Here is an 18,183-nt window from a genome sequence, read left to right as displayed (position 1 = left end):
CCCACTAAGATTTCGCCGATATTTCCACGGCAACAATTCCTTTTCTGACTTTCAGCTTTCCACCCATTTCTGACTTAAGAGATGATTATGGCAAAGAAATTTGGACACGATCGAGATCATACTTGCCAAAAACCAAGATATCACTCTATATCATCTATGGGATATGAGCACTTCTCGGACGCTTTTGTGTGCAGTGTGCAGTGTGCAACCTAAGTTGAACGCTGGAAACACTTTGATAATGCCACATTAATGGGGAGGAGAAAACCCATAAAGCAGTCAAAAAGTACGACTACAACTTTCAAAAGCCTCCTCTCAAGCAACATACCAGTCCTGCCTCAAGAATGTAATTATGTATTAAATGATGAGTCAAACTAACAATGTAAAATGTTGTAGCCTAGATCCAGAGATGAGCCAAGCCAAATCAGATAGTTCTCAATAACGGGTCAAAAAGAGGCAACTGACCTTCAAACTTGGACCATAGCCTGAGAAATTGTGATTAACAAGGCATGAATTTCTTCCTCAATATTTGATTTGAACCTCGGAGGATGGTTCCCGAAATGAATGGAAGGTGGCGGCAGCAGACCAAGTATCATGACCACACTAGTGTACTCCTTGATTCCATCACCAAACGTCCAAACCTATAAATAGAACCCAACCCCATTCTGTATAAGAATCAAACTTGTGATTCAGAACATAACTGTAAGCTAAGACATACGCCACATTGCTATACTCCATGGCTCAAGTAATCAAGTCATTTACATTGTTCATTCATCTACTTCCCTGGGCAAACTATTTTTTCTTTGCAGCTGATGCTCGCGTGTTGAGTGTGTTCAGCTCATCAAATGCGATTGAGAGTTTTGTTGATGGTTTGTCCCTTGGAGCAATCAAGAATTCGGGAACTAGTCCAGGAGAGGGACACCATAACTACGTAAGTAGTGTTCAAGTTCTTGGCGGTATTAAGGACTCTGGTCCTAGCCCAGGAGGTGGACACCACAAATCTGATGTTCAAGCTATTGGTGATATTAAGGACTCGGTCCCTAGCCCAGGAGGTGGACACCACAAATCTGTGAATGTTCAAGCTCTTGGTGGTATAAAGGACTCTGGCCCTAGCCCTGGTGATAGACACCACAGTCAAGTGCTTGGCAGTATTATGGACTCTGACCCTAGCCCAGGAGGTGGACACCGCAAATCTGTAAATGCTCTAGGTCTTCGTGGTATCAAGGACTCTGGCCCTAGCCCCGGCAATGGTCATAAGTTTGTCGAATTTGACACTATGGGAGGGGCTAAGGTATCTAGCCCCGGTGGTGGTCATAAGTTCAACAAGCTGGCTCAAACTCTCGGCGGGGTTAAGGATGCTGGTCCTAGCCCAGGAAATGGCCACAGATTTGTTACAAACATGCAGCATTGACGATACATAAGGACTAATTTATAGGAATTCTTTAGTTATTCACCTATTTGTTTATTCATTGGCTCTTTTTCATTTTTCTTGGCGATATATCTATCTGCCTACAATTTCATCAAAACAATTGGGTTTGATGCAATTATTTCATTCAATTTGTATGAAGGTTCAAACGGAATAAAAATGTGAAATATTATTATAGTGTTCAAATATTTCAATATTGTCTTGAACTGCAATGGTTCAAATGGCATCAAGAATAGACGGGTGACATATTGCTTCAACCAATGACGGCAAGTTTATTTTTCACTCACTCGCAAACCAAAGTGCAGCACGTACGTTGGATAACCCATGAAATATCAATAGATGCATGAATACCTATGGTATAAAGTTCGTTGTATAAATTTGTGTACAAATTTGGTAGTCAAATATTATATAATCTAACTCAAGAAGCAAGCATGACGCCGCCACACCCGCCCTAGTTCCATCTAGATAAGATAAAGAAAATCTGATCAGCTTGAAAAGCTAGTACTTATTTGGACATAATTAACTGTAGATTCTGTCTGAAGAGACCGGGCTTCCTAGTATCTGAAAGTTCCAAACGTTCTAGTAGAGTTCTCATAAATAATCTTTTGACCAGAAACACTGCAATACCTCCTCCAAAATTATACCCAAACTAGTGACTTTATTAATTTTTGAAGTTTCTATACTGAAGTACTAGTTACTCACCATTTGACTTGCAAACAATTCTATCAAATTAACCAACCTAGAGTAGCGAAATATAAACTGTTCACGCAAAAACCAAATTTCTTGTAATGTCAAATTCAATATTTACAGCATACTAAAGATGAATTTCAATTCTAGTCAATTAATAAGACACATCATCACTAATCCCAACTTAAACATCAATTACAGCATAACATTATTTAGAAGACAGCAAGGGCTAATATAACATCATACAACATATCTATTAGACTCGATAATCAGTTACTCACTAATAAATATCAACAAATTACCTTAGTCTTGAGCAACCATGCACAATATCTCGGGAAAAACCAGACTGCATGTTACGTTGGCGGGGTTGCCTCCTTAAGAACCGTTCAAGAACGGAGCTATTGCCCCTTAAGAACCGTTCAAGAACAACTGAGCTATTGATGGACATCTCTTCTATGGTCGTGTCTCTCACATAGTATAATGGGGTGCAACCTAGATCATTTGTTAAAAGCAAAACTAACAGGAAAAGGAAAAGAGAGGACAGGGGGAGGAGGAGTTATAGATGTTTGCTAGAAGACGACCATTGCAAGTCAAAACTCAGTCATAAAACTTGAGCAAAAAACTCACGAGTTTCTACCATTCTATAATACGTGAAATTTGTGGATTCCAAGGCATTTGCTTATCCATTAATATATTTATTTTTAAGGGTGGGTAGTTTCTAGGAGGTCCTTAAAGGGACAATTCCTCAGCATTTCTCACATTTGTCGTTTCTAAATTGCATTAAGATGTACCTAACCTAAATATAAGTATTGAAAAATGACAACCCACTGTTTCACATTCTATTTCTAAAGTTGATTCATTCAGCAGAGAATCAATATCATCGCATGTCCTAGCAGACAATTGTATGTTCTTGTAATATAAGATTTCAGGTAGTAAGTAATGCTACGGAGCTACCACTTTATAAAAGCACAATTGTAAGTCTATAAAATATAATAACTTTGTGGGTTCCAAGTAACATTATTCAACTTTATAGAGAGGTGTCTCCAACCAAACAACTAAAGCACAAAAAACCCACAAGGTGAAAGTTGAAAGTTTTGTAAGTTCCCACCTATGCAGAAACCGACAATGCCAACTAAGCAAAAACAGATAAGGGTGTGAACAACTTACCTCATACAGACAACAGTTTCTTTGTATCAATGTTAGGGCCTCCTCTAATGAACCTCCAGAATGAATTTCGTACTTTTCTCAACACATGAAAGTTGTAACCCAACAGTCTGGAACCACTATTGGGAGTATCACAAAACCATTTATTGTGTGCATCAGAGCAAGGCATAAATGGAATATAAGAACTGAGTACAATATGGCAATCTATTTTGGCCTTTGGCATGCACTAATGCAAGGTCGGAAAAAAAAAAAAAATCAGGTACACCATATGGTCAAGTAGCATTTAGGAAAAGCTGCAAACAAGACACAACATGACAGGATTTTGAGCCCCAACACACTATGCTGGAGTATTACAAAGATATCATATAATTTAGTAAGTTTCACATTATGAGTAACAAATATCCTATTACTGAACCAACAATTAAGTACAAATGCTCTTTGTACTGATCATACGAACAAGACAACATCTAGGATGATACAAACATCACAGCCATCACAAAGTTAGAATTTGAACTTTCAACACCATTATTAGACGAAAGACCTTTAAAGCTTAACAGTGTGACTAGAAATCTTGGTTTGCTTTTCTCATTTTTTTTCCTACATTTGTCCTATTTTATTTCTGGTTACATTGTTATCATCTTTTTTAATAGTAGTGGGACTTGTACTAAAGTGGGCATACAGATTTAGATGGGATAAAAACTTAATGTAACAAAGCAGAACTGTTCACGTGTGTGAGATTGATATAGGATGTGTTTCCATTTTCCAATGAAACAAGCAACATAATAATACAGTTTAAGGTTACCTCAGTTTTCCTATAGGAGTAGTAAATCTCTTCAATGTACTTATGACGTCTGTGCAGATATATCCTCCATTTCAACCTCCTACAATAAATATTTAAAAAAAAAACAGTGCCAAATCATCCCTCCCATGTGCTTAATATATCAGCGGCAAACGTTCAGGTGTACCATATGACAAGATGTTTTTGAACAGCGCACTTTCTGTATCATGTTTTTACATTTTCAGATGCAAAAAATTAAGTCATGTGAACCTGCAAAACTTTGCATTATATGTTATAGAACTCCAAAAGCAATTCATTGTCTTCATCCGTTGGTTTAATGAATTTAAAACTTCTGTAGACATGCGTACTTACAAAATGTAGCTATTGTTGTCCATGGCGTCCCAAGGCGTTTCTCTGGAAGCCTAACGCCTTGCCCTTTGTCCCTGACAACCCGCATAGCACAGGAGAAAGAGAATTACCTCTGTAGTATGAGCTTACAGTAACTACGTAACAGCATCTAACACACCCCGCCAGGAAAAAAACAAATTAAAGAGCCACAACTTACTGTAAAGGTGCTCCTCCATATCAGCAGCTTCCCGCCAAACAACTCAGCTTCAAGACTATCTTTTATGTTTGATTCGTATCCCCTCCAGAACGCCTGCATTATTTTAAAGTTGCCCAAACTTGTATCGTACAAATGAGTGTTCTACTAACACCACACTACCACATTCCACAATCAAGGCAAGCAAGTTCCACTTTTCAGCATCTGCATATTGGCCAGGAATCACATGCCACTATGTAAATTTCAGCCTCCCACTTGGTCCCCACTATCCCTTTGAAGTACTTACAAGTTACAACCAAACGTTGACTTCCAACAAAAGACAAGACAAGGTAGTAAATATATTTCTTTTCAAACAACGAAGAGATGTACTTTAAAAAAGAAACGCTGTTACTTCTTAAAACAGAAGGGACATGTATAGAAAATTGAAGAGGAAACAACAATAACTACTTTTGGCAAAATAAAATATTTAGGAAAGGCGTGAGAGTTTACAGAAAAGGACACATTACACATACAACAACACATCTTTTTTGAAAGAAAAAAGTGAACACTTTGAACAAGGGATAATATCATCTAATCTAGTAACAAAGAAGCTCCTAATTTTAAACACACCGAAAAAGCAAGAGAACGATAGAACATGAATAATAATTTTAAAACCCATAATTTGGGGGGAAAAAAGGGGTGTGAGGAGCTTTTTCAAAAAAAGATGTGCAAAAGGGAGAAAAGTTTTTGGTATAACAGAAGCATAAACATTGATTATTTTTCTCATAATACGTAAACCTTTAGATAAGTGTTTTTTTTTCCCCCAAACTGGAAGAGATGAAATTGTTCACACATTTTTCAATACAAATTCCGTCATGGAAAAGTTAAAAATTTACAGGGTAAACAAGCACAGCCTAGGTGAATTCTTACTATAAGTTTTTGTCTCAAAAACTAGAAAAATATATTTGGCTTGAGAAAAACCACTAGTGACAGCATCGTTTGTCTCAAAAACATTTAGGAAACATGTAAAAGATTTTAGAAGAACATTAATAAGAAACAGAGTGAGAAACAACAAACATAACACCTAACTACACAAACAAAACAAGATAAAATTGTGTATTCCAGGATAAACAACAAACATCTAGTTAATTCTGCTGATTTTAAAACAAAACAACGAATGCAAATTTAAAGAAAAATCTCTCAGCAAAGTTTACTTTCTATAGCTGCTGTACGAAAATTATTTTCCTCGGATATTCAGGTACAAAAACACTATTTTAATATTCATAAGAATGAGCAGAAAATATGGATAACACAGTTGATTAATATAATATGATGAAGTTGTTGACGTTTAATTCAAAGGGGTTACCAATTTGTCTATTCAAAAGGTTATCATAATATGTCCATGGGAGCAGTAGATAATGGGAACACCCATTAGTACATTGAATACAATGTATCACAAAATTGACAAAGAAAAGACATGGTCACAACAAGTAGTATTGTTTAAATAAAATATAAACACTACCAAAGATACTGACGTAATCATAATATACAAAGTTACAAACCTGAAACTGGTTAACCTCAGGGTGTGATGGGACAAACATAGTTTTACTGAAAACTGCTTAGGGTCCGAGTCCATATAATTTGGGGAGAGAGAGAGATGTATGAGTAGAATGCATAATTTGCAAGTAAATCAATAAAATAATGGAGACACGTATAACTATTTTTTGAAAATGAGATACGAATTGCAATTTTAAAAGAATTAAAAAACATGAATTCTTGTATAAGAAGTATTTCACAAACACAAGCAAACATTTTTCAAGAATACAGAAGCACATGGCACTGACTTTTAAAAGGGGGAATTTTTATTTTTAAGGCCGTGTTTATTATCTCTGCAAAGTTGTGAACATTTACCACTCAACAATTGTATGAACAGGAGTTAAATCAGTCCGGATTTTGGTAGTAAAACCCCACCTACCAAACATTTTTTTCATCCTATATCCTATCATCACCTGCCGAAGCCCTTGATTACAAACTCCGTTATGGAAAAGTTCAAAATTTTAGAGGATAAAGAAGCACAGGCTAAGTGGTGAAGTTTTAGGATGAATTGTTTTAGAAAAAAGGGATTTGAGTTGAGAAGAAACAGAGTGGGAAAGGTAGATTACTGTGGATAAAAAGTAAAACAAAATTGTAGCTGTTAATGTTAATCCAAAAGGTAATATTTAAGTATGAATCAATATACACACCTGAAACTGGTCAACATCAGTGTCAATGTTGACTGAGAATTGCTTCAGAATTTGTCGGTTTCGATTTACAGAGAGAGAGAGAGAGTTGTATAAGAGATATAGCGATAAGAAATTTTGTACACACACAACACAACTGAAAAAAAAAACTATCAAAAATTTAAAAACCAAAGTTTTGTGGTAAAAAATCTCAGTTTGTAGCACATAAATATATATCGTGAAATAGGAAAAGCTTACTACTGGTTCGATTTGCAAGCAGCCAAATCAAAAATATAATTTTCTCCAACGAAAATTCTGAATGTGGGAAGGAAATACATTATTTTATCCAAGCTTCAGTTCGGTATTTATAGGTTGGGTTGTCTTAGCTTTTATGCGCGTAGGAAATGACCTAATTACCCCTGGAGTTGTTCAAATAACACGTGTTGCAAGTTGCAACCTAATACATATCGCCCATTCTTCACCCACTAAGATTTCGCCGATATTTCCACGGCAACAATTCCTTTTCTGACTTTCAGCTTTCCACCCATTTTCTGACTTAAGAGATGATTATGGCAAAGAAATTTGGACACGATCGAGATCATACTTGCCAAAAACCAAGATATCACTCTATATCATCTATGGGATATGAGCACTTCTCGGACGCTTTTGTGTGCAGTGTGCAGTGTGCAACCTAAGTTGAACGCTGGAAACACTTTGATAATGCCACATTAATGGGGAGGAGAAAACCCATAAAGCAGTCAAAAAGTACGACTACAACTTTCAAAAGCCTCCTCTCAAGCAACATACCAGTCCTGCCTCAAGAATGTAACTATGTATTAAATGATGAGTCAAACTAACAATGTAAAATGTTGTAGCCTAGATCCAGAGATGAGCCAAGCCAAATCAGATAGTTCTCAATAACGGGTCAAAAAGAGGCAACTGACCTTCAAACTTGGACCATAGCCTGAGAAATTGTGATTAACAAGGCATGAATTTCTTCCTCAATATTTGATTTGAACCTCGGACGATGGTTCCCGAAATGAATGGAAGGTGGCGGCAGCAGACCAAGTATCATGACCACACTAGTGTACTCCTTGATTCCATCACCAAACGTCCAAACCTATAAATAGAACCCAACCCCATTCTGTATAAGAATCAAACTTGTGATTCAGAACATAACTGTAAGCTAAGACATACGCCACATTGCTATACTCCATGGCTCAAGTAATCAAGTCATTTACATTGTTCATTCATCTACTTCCCTGGGCAAACTATTTTTCTTTTGCAGCTGATGCTCGCGTGTTGAGTGTGTTCAGCTCATCAAATGCGATTGAGAGTTTTGTTGATGGTTTGTCCCTTGGAGCAATCAAGAATTCGGGAACTAGTCCAGGAGAGGGACACCATAACTACGTAAGTAGTGTTCAAGTTCTTGGCGGTATTAAGGACTCTGGTCCTAGCCCAGGAGGTGGACACCACAAATCTGATGTTCAAGCTATTGGTGATATTAAGGACTCGGTCCCTAGCCCAGGAGGTGGACACCACAAATCTGTGAATGTTCAAGCTCTTGGTGGTATAAAGGACTCCGGCCCTAGCCCTGGTGATAGACACCACAGTCAAGTGCTTGGCAGTATTATGGACTCTGACCCTAGCCCAGGAGGTGGACACCGCAAATCTGTAAATGCTCTAGGTCTCCGTGGTGTCAAGGACTCTGGCCCTAGCCCCGGCAATGGTCATAAGTTTGTCGAATTTGACACTATGGGAGGGGCTAAGGTATCTATCCCCAGTGCTGGTCATAAGTTCAACAAGCTGGCTCAAACTCTCGGCGGGGTTAAGGATGCTGGTCCTAGCCCAGGAAATGGCCACAGATTTGTTACAAACATGCAGCATTGACGATACATCTAGGACTAATTTATAGGAATTCTTTAGTTATTCACCTATTTGTTTATTCATTGGCTCTTTTTCATTTTTCTTGGCGATATATCTATCTGCCTACAATTTCATCAAAACAATTGGGTTTGATGCAATTATTTCATTCAATTTGTATGAAGGTTCAAACGGAATAAAAATGTGAAATATTATTATAGTGTTCAAATATTTCAATATTGTCTTGAACTGCAATGGTTCAAATGGCATCAAGAATAGACGGGTGACATATTGCTTCAACCAATGCAAACCAAAGTGCAGCACGTACGTTGGAATGTTGGATAACCCATGAAATATCAATAGATGCATGAATACCTATGGTATAAAGTTCGTTGTATAAATTTGTGTACAAATTTGGTAGTCAAATATTATATAATCTAACTCAAGAAGCAAGCATGACGCCCCCTAGTTCCATCTAGATAAGATAAAGAAAATCTGATCAGCTTGAAAAGCTAGTACTTATTTGGACATAATTAACTGTAGATTCTGTCTGAAGAGACCGGGCTTCCTAGTATCTGAAAGTTCCAAACGTTCTAGTAGAGTTTTCATAAATAATCTTTTGACTAGAAACACTGCAATACCTCCTCCAAAATTATACCCAAACTAGTGACTTTATTAATTTTTGAAGTTTCTATACTGAAGTACTAGGTACACACCATTTGACTTGCAAACAATTCTATCAAATTAATCAACCTAGAGTAGCGAATTATAAACTGTTCACGCAAAAACCAAATTTCTTGTAATGTCAAATTCAATATTTACAGCATACTAAAGATGAATTTCAATTCTAGTCAATTAATAAGACACATCATCACTAATCCCAACTTAAACATCAATTACAGCATAGCATTATTTAGAAGACAGCAAGGGCTAATATAACATCATACAACATATCTATTAGACTCGATAATCAGTTACTCACTAATAAATATCAACAAATTACCTTAGTCTTGAGCAACCATGCACAATATCTCGGGAAAAACCAGACTGCATGTTACGTTGGCGGGGTTGCCTCCTTAAGAACCGTTCAAGAACGGAGCTATTGCCCCTTAAGAACCGTTCAAGAACAACTGAGCTATTGTTGGACATCTCTTCTATGGTCGTGTCTCTCACATAGTATAATGGGGTGCAAACTAGATCATTTGTTAAAAGCAAAACTAACAGGAAAAGGAAAAGAGAGGACAGGGGAGGAGGAGTTATAGATGTTTGCTAGAAGACGACCATTGCAAGTCAAAACTCAGTCATAAAACTTGAGCAAAAAACTCACGAGTTTCTACCATTCTATAATACGTGAAATTTGTGGATTCCAAGGCATTTGCTTATCCATTAATATATTTATTTTTAAGGGTGGGTAGTTTCTAGGAGGTCCTTAAAGGGACAATTCCTCAGCATTTCTCACATTTGTCGTTTCTAAATTGCATTAAGATGTACCTAACCTAAATATAAGTATTGAAAAATGACAACCCACTGTTTCACATTCTATTTCTAAAGTTGATTCATTCAGCAGAGAATCAATATCATCGCATGTCCTAGCAGACAATTGTATGTTCTTGTAATATAAGATTTCAGGTAGTAAGTAATGCTACGGAGCTACCACTTTATAAAAGCACAATTGTAGGTCTATAAAATATAATAACTTTGTGGGTTCCAAGTAACATTATTCAACTTTATAGAGAGGTGTCTCCAACCAAACAACTGAAGCACAACCATGCAGGGATTTTGCATATAATAAATAAAATATCGCAACAAAAAACCCACAAGGTGAAAGTTGCAAGTTTTGTAAGTTCCCACCTATGCAGAAACCGACAATGCCAACTAAGCAAAAACAGATAAGGGTGTGAACAACTTACCTCATACAGACAACAGTTTCTTTGTATCAATGTTAGGGCCTCCTCTAATGAACCTCCAGAATGAATTTCGTATTTTTCTCAACACATGAAAGTTGTAACCCAACAGTCTGGAACCACTATTGGGAGTATCACAAAACCATTTATTGTGCATCAGAGCAAGGCATAAATGGAATATAAGAACAGAGTACAATATGGCAATCTATTTTGGCCTTTGGCATGCACTAATGCAAGGTCGGAAAAAAAAAGAAAAAAAAATCAGGTACACCATATGGTCAAGTAGCATTTAGGAAAAGCTGCAAACAAGACACAACATGACAGGATTTTGAGCCCCAACACATTATGCTGGAGTATTACAAAGATATCATATAATTTAGTAAGTTTCACATTATGAGTAACAAATATCCTATTACTGAACCAACAATTAAGTACAAATGCTCTTTGTACTGATCATACGAACAAGAAAACATCTAGTCTGATAGGATGATACAAACATCACAGCCATCACAAAGTTAGAATTTGAACTTTCAACACCATTATTAGACAAAGACCTTTAAAGCTTAACAGTGTGACTAGAAATCTTGTTTTGCTTTTCTCATTTTTTTTCCTACATTTGTCCTATTTTATTTCTGGTTACATTGTTATCATCTTTTTTAATAGTAGTGGGACTTGTACTAAAGTGGGCATACAGATTTAGATGGGCTAAAAACTTAATGTAACAAAGCAGCACTGTTCACGTGTGTGAGATTGATATAGGATGTGTTTCCATTTTCCAATGAAACAAGCAACATAATAATACAGTTTAAGGTTACCTCAGTTTTCCTATAGGAGTAGTAAATCTCTTCAATGTACTTATGACGTCTGTGCAGATATATCCTCCATTTCAACCTCCTACAATAAATATTAATAAAAAAACAGTGCCAAATCATCCCTCCCATGTGCTTAATATATCAGCGGCAAACGTTCAGGTGTACCATATGACAATATGTTTTTGAACAGCGCACTTTCTGTATCATGTTTTTACATTTTCAGATGCGAAAAATTAAGTCATGTGAACCTGCAAAACTTTGCATTATATGTTATAGAACTTCAAAAGCAATTCATTGTCTTCATCCGTTGGTTTAATGAATTTAAAACTTCTGTAGACATGCGTACTTACAAAATGTAGCTATTGTTGTCCATGGTGTCCCAAGGCGTTTCTCTGGAAGCCTATCGCCTTGCCCTTTGTCCCTGACAACCCGCATAGCACAGGAGAAAGAGAATTACCTCTGTAGTATGAGCTTACAGTAACTACGTAACAGCATCTAACACACCCCGCCAGGAAAAAACAAATTAAAGAGCCACTTCTTACTGTAAAGGTGCTCCTCCATATCAGCAGCTTCCCGCCAAACAACTCAGCTTCAAGACTATCTTTTATGTTTGATTCGTATCCCCTCCAGAACGCCTGCATTATTTTAAAGTTGCCCAAACTTGTATCGTACAAATGAGTGTTCTACTAACACCACACTACCTCATTCCACAATCAAGGCAAGTAAGTTCCACTTTTCAGCATCTGCATATTGGCCAGGAATCACATGCCACTATGTAAATTTCAGCCTCCCACTTGGTCCCCACTATCCCTTTGAAGTACTTACAAGTTACAACCAAACGTTGACTTCCAACAAAAGACAAGACAAGGTAGTAAATATATTTCTTTTCAAACAACGAAGAGATGTACTTTAAAAAAGAAACGCTGTTACTTCTTAAAACAGAAGGGACATGTATAGAAAATTGAAGAGGAAACAACAATAACTACTTTTGGCAAAATAAAATATTTAGGAAAGGCGTGAGAGTTTACAGGAAAAGGACACATTACACATACAACAACACATCTTTTATGAAAGAAAAAAGTGAACACTTTGAACAAGGGATAATATCATCTAATCTAGTAACAAAGAAGCTCCAAATTTTAAACACACCGAAAAAGCAAGAGAACGATAGAACATGAATAATAATTTTAAAACCCATAATTTGGGGGGAAAAAAGGGGTGTGAGGAGCTTTTTCAAAAAAAGATGTGCAAAAGGGAGAAAAGTTTTTGGTATAACAGAAGCATAAACATTGATCATTTTTCTCATAATATGTAAACCTTTAGATAAGTGTTTTTTTTTCCCCCAAACTGGAAGAGATGAAATTGTTCACACATTTTTTACTTCCAAGGAAAAACTTGGGGAATTACTCTTGGAAAAGAAGATACTTTTTGGTTGAGAAACTTCTTTAAGCAGAAGCTCTGAAAATAAAGGAGACATACGATTAGTTTTATAAAAAATAAAATAAGCAATTTAAAAAAAATATAATAAAAAGACTTTGTTAGAGAGCTAAATATACTTCCTGAACACGAGTAAAAAAAATTCTGAAAACCCCGAAGTGAAAAAACTGAATTTTAATTGTGAAATTTTGTTAAAAGGGTAGATATTACTTCTAAGACTACTTATTTGTCTCTTGCAAATTTGTGAACTTTTACCACTTCAAAATTGAACTATAACAGAGGCTAAATCACAAACTTGGTAGGCATTTCCACCTCGCAAATCCAACGGAAAAATGCAAAGAGGCAAAACCTGGGCAGTAAACTAAGAGGTACTTGCTGAGACAAATTATCACTAAACAAACCCAAATTAAAAATCACTGACAGCCATTATTCTTATGTAACTTTACAGAACAGAGTTGGTTACCTAGTGTGTTGACCAAGTGCACTAAATAGCAAGTGAGTCACCAGTTTTCAAGCAGAAGAGACACAGTATGAGATCCAGTTAGTATAATGGATGCATATTGATGTGAATTCTAAAGGGAGTCCCAGATTGCAAACCTAAAAACATATCAAGTTTATCAAACTCATGTTAGATGCCAATGGTTCTTTATGCTCGGAACAAAAATTAACCAAATTTGACCATGAAGGAAGAACTAGATCTATGTTACTGAACAGATGGTCCGTCTGACGTAGTTATCCCTAAATTTAAGCTTATAACAGTTCACATGCTAGTTGGAGAAGACCAAGTTAGCCAAGCCAACAACAGATCATAAGCCTACTAGTGGAAAATCGTAGATTTCCAGAGGCTTTCCGTTTTTCTGTTGCAACATTATGTAAACATAAGAAGAAACCTGTAAAAAAGTACACATTTCGGATTCGCAAAAAAAGCCAATATTGAAGAGCTAAACATAAATTCCTTTATTGTCAGATACTAATGAATTAACTTTGAAATGCAAGGCCTCTTAATATCTGTACCTCATGACAGTGAGAACAAAGGGTTCTACCAGAGCTGGACTCATGAAGACTCCCTAACAAGACAAAAACAAAATACAAAATATCCAAGGATTCTTAGAATGAAATCAATGTTAATACGATACCCTAGCAGTATATCCCAGAAAATCGGTCTGCTTGTCAGATACTAATGAATTAACTTTGAAATGCAAGGCTTCTTAATATCCGTACCTCATGACAGTGAGAACAAAGGGTTCTACCAGAGCTGGACTCATGAAGACTCCCTAACAAGACAAAAACAAAATACAAAATATCCAAGGATTATTAGAATGAAATCAATGTTAATACGATACCCTAGCAGTATATCCCAGAAAATCGGTCTGCTTGTTATGCTCAGATGTCCCACCTTAAGAAACGCCATAAGAACCAAAAAGCCATTGTTGGACATCTCTTCTATCTCGTCTTCGTCACCGAGTATAATGGTCTGCAAACATGATAGTTTGTCAATAACCAGTAACAAAGAGTAACAAAAAAAAGGGAAATATAAGCAAAAACGATTAGTTTGAGAGCTAGTACGATCAAAATGGGCAAGAGCCAGCTAACGAAATTTGCTTAGCTCTAGGAAATTATTCCTCACTTCAACATCCTTGAAAAAAGTTGCAAGTATTTCTTAGGGTTGGGGTATTGTATATAAAATAACGTCTTGTGAGCAAATGAGAATGATCACATAATCTACTGCATAATGTTTAGTAAGTACAACCAGTATATACTTCATTAACCTACTCAGATAGATTCCATAACATGTTCATTGGTAAGGATGTTAACTTGTTAGCATGTTAAAAAAAAGATGGCTACAATAAATACGATAATTTTAAAATCCTATATCTATTACAGATATACGATGGAGCAGGTTTTTCTAGGCAAAGCATAAAGAGCGTTGCACACCCTAGCTCACGACCAGATCATCATAAAATTTGAAGACTTTCGAAAGAAGAGATTCCTATGTACAATAAAAGGAATGCAGAGGCACAAGTATCCATAATGATCTTATACAAAGGTAACTCCGTGCTGCCTCCTTAAATGGATAACTCAGAATATCTCACATTTGATTGATTCAAAATTACATTAAGATGTACCAGCCAACTTACATATCAGTAAGGAAACAGAACGTGTAAAACATAAATTGAAAGGAGAAGTGCATGTAGGTACCACAATTCGAGGCAGGCCACAACCAAGACAGCTGCTCCTCTGCTTCTCACCCTTAGCTCCTCTCAAGTTTTAGCTTAAACCACCCACTGTCTAGTGCTAGTCACAACAATCTCAGCAGCAGTGGCTAAAACCCTCACCTTCAACCCCGTTGATCTCTGACTCTCATGGGAGCGGTTAGGAGAAGCAAGGAGTACATATTGATGAAGGTTTGGGTTCTTATGATTTGAACTTATAATCTATAGAAATACTTCAATATTTCATAATTCATTAAAGATAAAAATGTTGAGACATACAGATGACAGAGTAATTGAAATTATATGTGCACAAAGACCATATTCAAACACTGAACAACGATGTAAGATCACCATTCTACTGAGCAGGTTTTCACGGCAAGAATCAAGATACATTGCTAGAATCCAGATCACTGCAAGTCCCAACAAACATTTAGATATTCTTGTGATATAAGATTTTACCTAATATGTAATGCTAAGAGCTACCCATTTATAAAGCATGAATTTAGGCTATTAACATTCAAGAATATTTTTACCTTTTAGATTACGAGAGCAAAAGCCTCAAAAACCTTGTCTTTTGGAGGGTACGCTACCTCCTCTCAGGATAGCTTCTTACCATCATTTCCCACATTTCATTGTTTCTGCCAGAACTGTCCATAACTACAAGGTCTCAAATGTCCAAGAACTTGACTAGTTTAATGTTCCTGGAAAGATGATAAAGAAAAAATATCCAAAAACTAACACACACACATACACACATATGCATAAAGTATGTCAGAAGAAAGATATCAAACCGCACTATAGAAGAAGAGATGGTGAAGCATCACTTTATGTCTCAAATCTCCCACATGCTCAGTAAAAATCAGAAGAAAATCAACAAACATGTGAAGTACTTCTCTCTTTATAACCAAAGTGTGAAATTCCATTAACAAAAGGGTTGAATTTAATCTTAAAACCAATAGCTGATCAAACAAGAACATGCCCTCAAGTCCAGGCTATTAGTTTGGACGCCTCTGGAATTTCAGTGCAACATGAACGTTGCATCATCACTTTATCGTCGCTATGTTGCTGGTTATTGTCCAAGGCGGCTCCATACCAAGCCCAACGCGTCATTTTGGCACAACATACATACAGGGGAAGAAAAAAGGATACCTCTGTATGCACAGCAACAGCATGGATGGACACACCCTGCCAGGAAAACCAAATTTCATAAGATTCTTTAAATGAAGTTGGAACAAAGAGAACAAATTGAAAAGCCACTATGACTTTCCCCGTACTCTGTCGGAAGGTGTTCTACCATGTCAGTAGCAACCCAGCCACAATTTCCCCTAGAACGCCTCCCTTGAATTATTGTTCCCCAAACTTGTTTCGTACAAATCAGTGTTCTCTTAGCACCATTTTGTAATATTCCATAACCAATACAAGAAAGTCGCCACATTTCAGCAGCTGCATATTGGCCAGCAATCACACATCACCATGAAGCTTTCAGCCTCCCACTTGGTCCCCTCTCTCCCTTTGCGGTAATTATAATCAAAATTGTTTATGTAAATAAAATCAGAAAAAGTTTTGACTTGAACAAAAAAAAAACATAAGCACTCTTATTTAAAAGCAAAGAGATAGACATTTAAAAAGATGCACCAATATTGTCTACGAACCATGGTGTCTGGGGTTGCCTTTTCTTGTTTGAACCTCGTCGTTAACTTTAATTTTCTAAACCAAAATAGACATGTATTAAATAGATTGAAGGAAAAAGAATACTAAAACACTTTTGACATACAATAAAAAATTTAGAAAAGTCACAGAGAACGATGTTTTATAAAAGTAAAAAGTGGATTGTTGTTTCAAAATCAGATAACAAATAGGCTTGATAAACAGATTTCAAGTTAACTGTGTTTGGTGAATCAAAATCGTAACAAATCTTCAGGTACTTGCTTTAGCGAGACCAAAAAAAAACCTAGTTTAAAATTCATAAGATTCACGAAAAAAATGAAGAGCAAGAAAACCACCGAAGTTTTTCTTCGAAAAGATAAAAAGTTGTTGATTATTCTATAACCTGAACCCTCTTGGAAGCATAACGCCTTGCGCTTTGCCCCAGGCAACACACATACATAACAGAGGAAGAAGAAAATCAACTCTGTATGCACGGAAACAGAATGTGTAGAGTAACTACACCACAACATCTCATCCTAGGTGAAGCCCATCTTGTTGTAATAGGAATGAAGGAAAACAAAATTTCATGAGATTCTTCAAATGAAATTGAACTGTACAAAAGAAGGTACGATACGGTTAAAAACATAAAGTAACAAATATAAGCTGAACTTCTGAAAAAAATAACGGCTACTTTAGAAAAAATAAATAAACAAATAACAAAACATGAATTCTTATTGGAGAACTATCGCAACACAAGTAAACATTTTACCCAAAAAACAGAGAGGAATCGCTGGAGGCATTTCAACACATTGGTTATTGTCACAATCACTGAGGAAATATTCCTCTTCAATTTCATAAGGAAAGAGGACTATGATAGGATTTTGTTGGAGGTACCATGGGCTGTTTTCGGACAACTTCTACTGCTGATTCCTTTCCAGCATGACTACCCAGTACCCACCGGAGCAGGCTTAGTTCGACTATTTTGACATATGGTTTACACTTACCAACATGCCTTAATTACATGCATAATCGTCGAGATTGAATACTACACATCATACATGACATTGTTCGGGTAGTCACCATTCTCCCGAATCAACAACTACCCACTACAAGTGAAGGGTTCCGCATCCGAGCTAGGTTCGCACCCACCGCAATCATTCCAACTGGTGTTAACGTAACAAATGGAGCGGGAGTCGAACAGTTCGTTCGCTTTGCATACCAACGACTTCCGAGCATGTTTTGTGAGGTTTGCATGGTTATGGGACACGACTTACTGAGATGTCCTTTGCGCATTCAAGAACAGAATGCAACCCTCAACCACCAACAAACAAACAGTGAAGTTTCTCACGCAGACTTGGAAGCTGGAGAAGCAGACCGACCACAAACAACAACGCATAATCACATATCCTTACAGCTGGGGTTAGGACCACATAGCGAGAGAGGACTGAAACCATCAATGCAAATCAAGCTCAAGAGCAGGATCATAAATGAAGAG

General features: G+C 36.7%; 1 protein-coding gene and 1 long non-coding RNA gene across 2 annotated transcripts in view; one reads left to right on the top strand and one right to left on the bottom strand.

Annotated features, from left to right (window-relative positions):
• The window catches only part of LOC147519839 (uncharacterized), a 29,433-nt gene extending 11,380 nt beyond the window's left edge, over positions 1–18,053 (bottom strand). Inside the window, exons 1-8 of the long non-coding RNA XR_015212356.1 lie at positions 16,316–18,053; positions 15,575–16,226; positions 15,028–15,451; positions 14,225–14,302; positions 14,050–14,102; positions 11,934–13,895; positions 10,586–11,812; positions 6,837–7,932 (exon numbers count right to left, since the gene is read on the bottom strand). This is a non-coding gene — a long non-coding RNA (uncharacterized LOC147519839). The remainder of the gene's footprint in view (positions 1–6,836; positions 7,933–10,585; positions 11,813–11,933; positions 13,896–14,049; positions 14,103–14,224; positions 14,303–15,027; positions 15,452–15,574; positions 16,227–16,315) is intronic.
• On the top strand, positions 7,918–8,906 carry LOC147519840 (uncharacterized). The gene has a single exon (XM_086591378.1). It carries the CDS (start codon positions 8,028–8,030, stop codon positions 8,700–8,702), a length of 675 nt encoding a protein of 224 aa, XP_086447504.1. The 5' UTR covers positions 7,918–8,027; the 3' UTR covers positions 8,703–8,906.
• Positions 18,054–18,183: the final 130 nt, after the last annotated feature.

This window comes from Coptis chinensis, chromosome 2, assembly GCF_015680905.1.
Source record: "Coptis chinensis isolate HL-2020 chromosome 2, ASM1568090v1, whole genome shotgun sequence".
NCBI lineage: Eukaryota > Viridiplantae > Streptophyta > Magnoliopsida > Ranunculales > Ranunculaceae > Coptis > Coptis chinensis.
This window is presented reverse-complemented; position numbering and strand designations above follow the sequence as displayed.

Coding starts and splice junctions, on each gene's coding strand:
- LOC147519840 (XM_086591378.1), top strand. CDS start 8,028: ATGGCTCAAGTAATCAAGTCATTTACATTGTTCATTCATCTACTTCCC.